The 6,000-nt window shown below is 39.3% G+C and overlaps 1 protein-coding gene across 1 annotated transcript in view; it reads left to right on the top strand.

Moving 5' to 3' along the window:
* Positions 1 to 6,000, top strand: part of LOC111865165 (aquaporin AQPAn.G) — a 46,722-nt gene that overhangs the window by 27,069 nt on the left and 13,653 nt on the right. Inside the window, exon 3 of the mRNA XM_023852949.2 lies at positions 811 to 954. Coding sequence (XP_023708717.1) covers positions 811 to 954 — 144 coding nt within the window. The remainder of the gene's footprint in view (positions 1 to 810; positions 955 to 6,000) is intronic.

A 6,000-nucleotide genomic window follows, 5' to 3' on the forward strand; every position in this document is an offset into this window, starting at 1 on the left:
TAATGTAAAAATGTTCAAGTTGGTAATAGTGATCTATATTCATTTGTTTTTGTTTTGTATTATAATAAAAAGTTTTCTTCTCATCCAATATGGCTGTTAAGTAATATGTAAGCGCAATACAAAGAAAATCAACAGAATTCAGTTCCATCAAACCTTCAAAAAAATGCACTGGTTCCTGAAAAATGTCAATATTAAAATTTACATCACAGAAACTACTTAAGCATGTTGTCCTATTATTTTTCCAAAAGCTTGATTTCATAGCTCTTTAAGAACGTATTTCCCAATGAACAGCATCACCCTGAATGTAAAGAAATCCAAAAATGGCACAAACCTCAATGGTGAGGGTTCGTTATTGTTCAATACTGGAACCTTGTTTCATCTTCACCATCTCAGTTTTAGTAGTGGATAGAAGTTAACTGTGTCAAGCCACAGACCTGATGTTCAAATTTGATTTCCAGTAGGACACTTCTAATATTCCTCTTCACCACCTCTTCCAAAAGGACCTATGGATATCTGCAGTATTTCCCCAAGGATGGAACTGGTCACAGCATGAATGTAAGCAGTCCATAACTTGATACAGAGAAATTTCAATGTTACACTTATGTCTTGCTGTTCACAGATTTCTTCCAGGTTCCCCATTACAAACAGCTTATTCCATCATTAGAATTACAAGTGGGAAAGATGGAAGATGAGAAGGAAGCAATGTTTAATATTTCATGTCATTTTTTATTTTATTATTCAGGAAATCACCATTCCCAAGGATTTGGGTTATAAAGGTATTCAGACATTGTATATGTTTAATGGTTGCAGTCTGTCGGTCATGTGAGCGGGGCACATGTGAATCCAGCAGTGACATGTGGCATGCTTGTTACTGGGAATATCTCCATTCTTAAAGCACTGCTCTATGTTGCTGTTCAATGTCTTGGGGCAGTTGCAGGCACTGGAGTGCTTAAGGTAATTGTATTCATGTGTTAACATTTACAGCCAACTGAGGAATGGACAGATAGACTAAATGTACACAATGACTGCAAGTGCATTATCTTTACAATAATTTATGATTAGCTAATAGTTTTCACAAAACTATGTAGTATGTACTGTAACATGTCTGGAATCCGGAAGTCACTTCTATGGAAACGCTAGAACAGACCGTTGCATAAGAAGTAACAATAGCGACACTGTAATTCCAACAGTGAGCTGTTGTATCGAGAACATCGAATCTCCTTCGCTCACTTACACACATTACAATCATTTGCACTTGCAGTGTTACAATCACTGCTCACAGTATTCGGCGATGCTGGACTATCTCTTCTGGGGCGGATCCGAGGCTTTCTTCTCCGGAGGCTTGATCACGTCTTTCTTCTCCGAAGACTATTCCGAGACTGACTTCTTCGAAGACTGTTCCGACACTTCTGTCTTCTCCGAAGACTATTCCGAGACTCACTTCTTCGAAGACTGATCCGAGACTGAAGGCTTCTCATCGAAGCTGGCCTATTTATACCCTCGCCGCTGCTAGGCAAATGAACCTTCTGTTATAACCATGGAGACGTTGCTTTGTTTGTCGTTACCGTGGAGATTCGATGTTCTCGATACAACAGCTCACTGTTGGAATTACAGTATCGCTATTGTTACTTCTTATGCAACGGTCTGTTCTAGCGTTTCCATAGAAGTGACTTCCGGATTCCAGACACGTTACAGTACAGTATACGCTTGACAACTAAGGCAGTTTTTATGACCAAGAACCACATCAGTCTGTCAACCCTGTGTGTGTTATTCCTAGTAACATATAATCCTATTTTTGTCATCCAGTCTGGGTCCTATGTTTGGGAATAGAAGGCTAAAGGTCAAACTCCCTTCCACCTTACACACACTATTAAGTTTTATTTAAAATAAGCTTAAATTGCTGTATATATTCAGTTTTAAAATTATGGAATAATGATTATTCTTGCAGAAAATACCAGTAATTTTTATTTTTTAAGTATGAATCTACAACAGGTGTGTTGAAATTGATAGAAAGCATTTGTGGTGAGCACCTCATTTTATGGACTCACTGCCCACTGCCTTCGTAATATGAAGGCACCCATTTTTGAGGTGAAAGCCCTAATGAGACAAAGCCTCTAAAATAGGTTCCATGTTCAGTCTTATGATATTTGAACAGGATTACTAACATGGAAATATGAAAAGCTGGAACAAACATCATGAGATTTTGGACAAATCTTGGGAATTACTGGTAGTTGAAAACATTGTTTTATAACTAACTGAAATTAATAGTACCTTGAGACACACCAGTTTCTGAACCACTTATTGCAAAACAATGCAGGATCTTAAGGGAGGAAAAAAACTGAACCCCAATTTCTTCTCTGCTGCAATCACACAGGTTGTATACCACTTGGATATATGCCTCAAATGTTCTGGCAATTATGTGGAGAAACAGATGGTCTGTCAACTATTACTTGTTCTCTCAGAGATATATGTTGGAAGTAATAAATATAACCTACCCTTGGATATTACTTATTGTACAATCTGTGTAAGATTCTGAATGTGAGAAGGTTAGTACTACCTCAGCTTAAATTCTTGAAAGTGTCCCTACCTAAGAATATTACTAATGCAAAATAACAGTCCTTTTGTGAAATAATAAGAAAATCTGGGTTAATGGTTTCACTAGGACTAGAAAATTGTTAAAGAGAGGATGGATTTCTTAGTGTCCCAACACTGCATTACATTATGTAGGAATGTGGGTATTGATTAATAGATTTAAAGTTGACATAAGTACACCGGCTGTTTGTGACAAACAACACATCAAAGAAGAAATACAATTCAGGACCTCCATACCAGATGAAAATTATTTCCTATGACTCAGCATTCCTTAATATGGTAGGATTTAAATACAACATTACAAAAGACAAGAAAATCAGACTGTTAGGAAAAGTATAAATAAATCACAAAAACCAACAAATATTATGTAGTTCAGGAGAAAGACACAAGATATATAACATAATCTATGGACAAATGAATCATGATCTGCACACAGACCTGGCGAATGGAAATTTGCATCTCATGCTTTTGTGTTGTCACACCATGTAGGGTGTTGGCTCACTTGGAAACTGGGATCATGGGTTCGAATCCCACTCAGGGCATAGATGTTTAGTTTGTGTGTGTGCGTTTTTCTGTGTTTGTGTACAGGTAGAGGCCTTGCGACGAGCTGATCACCCACCCAAGGAGTCCTACCGAATGTGTAAGATCTGGAAAAAACCGAAGTGAACAGAGAAGTTCATGGAGGTAGGCCTAGGCCCACTGGGGCTGTAGTGCCAAGGGGGAAAAAAATGTACAGGTAGACTGGTATAAGACACAGTGGAGATTTCTCTGCAGCCAGGGACCATACAACAGTGCGTATAAATTGCAATTAAAATTTCCGTTAGTATAATCAAGCCTGTTAGCACATGTTTATCGCGACAAAATTCAGAGTTTCGGTCGAAGACAAAACGTTTACGCCGAGTGAGGAGAGCCACGCACTGTACAGCATATGTATAAATGAACCAGCCCCCCCCCCCCTAAAAATAGTAGTGTATATCTAGAGTTAGATCGGTTGGTTGTCATCTCAAATTGAACGGACGAAGAACCCCCTTCGTGAGTCATGTACATCATCTGATATTTTTTGGTAAGAAGATTAGATACAAAAATAATCGAAGCCAATACCTTCACAACGTTTATTAGAGCATGTCTTTCAATGAAAAGTGAGCAATTAAGCTCTAAGATGAAATGTACCATCCACAGAGCATTATTTATGCCTGCAATGTCGTATGCTTGCCTTGGGATTTGCGGCAAATACACCCGTTTCGAAAGTGCATGGTGGGCCTTTGGTAAGGCACTGGTGTATGGTTTAGCGGAGTTTAAATGCCCGACTGGCCAAAATGGGGTACTTTGGCCACGACGACTATACTGATCACTGACACAAACGGGGCACTTCAGACGTTAAAGGTTAAACACAATGCTGGAATTGTTTAAGCGCCCTAACAGGAACGGACATTTAAACGCAGAGTAGCAGCGGGCATTTAAATAAACTCCGGCCAGCTCAAGCTTACCACCATTTCAGAAGTCCGGCGTTTAAAGGTTAAATAGCTGAGTAATATCGAGGGTGGCCGGTGGTTTAGAGGTAAGGTGTATGGTTTAGAAGTTATGTGGTCAGAAGACATGACTATTTTTTTGAAAAAAAAAGAACGTAAGAAATTTGTGCATCTAGGAAATAAGTGGTACTATATGAGGAAGGTGAAGGTAACAAATTTGTATAGATGTTGTGGTACGTGGGTAAGACATTGGCGTAGAATTGGGAAGGTACCGGGTTCTAGACCACGGTGTCTTTTGTCAATAGAAATTGAAAAGTGAATAAATAAATACGATTTTTCTGCAGCTATAAACCAAGTCGTATAATATAAGGATGATCGCAGACAGCTATAGCATAAATGTTCTGGTGGCGTAGAGATAAGGCAGAGGCGCAGTAAATATAAGGTTCGTGGTTCGAAAACAGAAGTATTTTTGTAATGAGATTTTTATGGAATTATATAGCGAAATGTAACATAAGATGAAGATTAAAGGTCAAAAATTTCCATGGCATTGGTGGCCTATTGGTAAAACACCGGCCTAGTGAACAAGAGTTCGAAGATTCGAGACCAAGTATATTTTTGTGATTTAGAAAGTAAGTTAATTGATTTTTCTGGAATTATAACCGAAGATGTAGCTTAAGAGGAAGATAAAAGAAAATAAATTTCAGTGGAGCTGGTGGTCTGGGGGTAAGACATCAGCTTAGTGTTCAGAAGGTCCCTGGTTCAAAACCAGTAAGATTTTTGTGGAAAAGAAAATGGAAAGAAGTCAGGAGATAGGGTAAAGGAGGAGGGAGAGATAGAGGGAGGGACCGGGGTGATGGAAGAATATTTTTTTTTGTGGCCGCTCATTAAGACACTCAACCTAAGCGGGTTTTATTAAAATTCACATGGGATCAAAAAGAAAAAAAAATCGGTCCACCATCCGCCCTCCAACCACCCACCCTTAGGGGTGACTTTGACTTATTCATTTGAGACCAAGTTCTATGAGCGAGATTTAGCAAGAAAATGTAATATAACTGCAGCGCATTCTGTGGACTAAAAGCTCATGGAAAGCCACGAAGTGAAGTAAAGAATGTTACTCTCTTATTGGGCTGTGCAAGCCGCTCCTCTGAAAATTCATTTATAGGGCTAGGGCTGCAGGCACCGAATATGAGATCATGGAAGCATGCAGTCCACCCATGCCCTCCCTTTGGGTCATGCACGAATGTAATCGCTTGACACAAAGCTACGTAGCGAGAGTTAAGAAAATATTAAATAACACTGTAACGCCATCTGTGGAGTAATGTTCAGGTTTCAATCCACAGATGGCGCTACAGAACTGTAGCGCCATCTGTTGAACATTACAACATCTGTTCAACAGATGGCGCTGCACTTTATTTCGTATTCTAATAACTCTCGCTGATTTAGCTTGGTCTCAAGTTATTAACTTTCTGCGTGAGCCCAAGCGCGGTCGTGGGTACGGTTCCACGCTTTGCCATCTGTGGAGTAATATTCAACAAATGGCGCTTTTTATTATTTCATATGAATATGAATACTATGAAAGCGTTCCCATGTTTCGTCATCTGTGGAGTAATGTTCAACAGATGGCGCTACTTTTTTATTTCATATGAATACGAATACTAGGGAAGCGTGGGACTCCACCTTCACCCGCTCTTGCGGTCAGGCAGGAAGTTAAATGACTTCAGATGAAGCTGAATCAACGAAAGTTAGGAAGAAAATATTTAAAACTGTAGCGCCATCTGTTGAACATTACTCCACAAGTGATTAACTTTCTTCAGAGGAGCGGTTTGCAAAGCCCAATAAGATGCTAAGATGCTATATTTTAACTACACTTCGTGGCTTTCCATGAGGTTTAAGTCCACAGATGGTCCTACACTTATTGTGAACACAGCAATGAACCTTC

This window comes from Cryptotermes secundus, unplaced genomic scaffold (assembly GCF_002891405.2).
Source record: "Cryptotermes secundus unplaced genomic scaffold, Csec_1.0 scaffold178, whole genome shotgun sequence".
Taxonomy (NCBI): Eukaryota; Metazoa; Arthropoda; class Insecta; order Blattodea; family Kalotermitidae; genus Cryptotermes; species Cryptotermes secundus.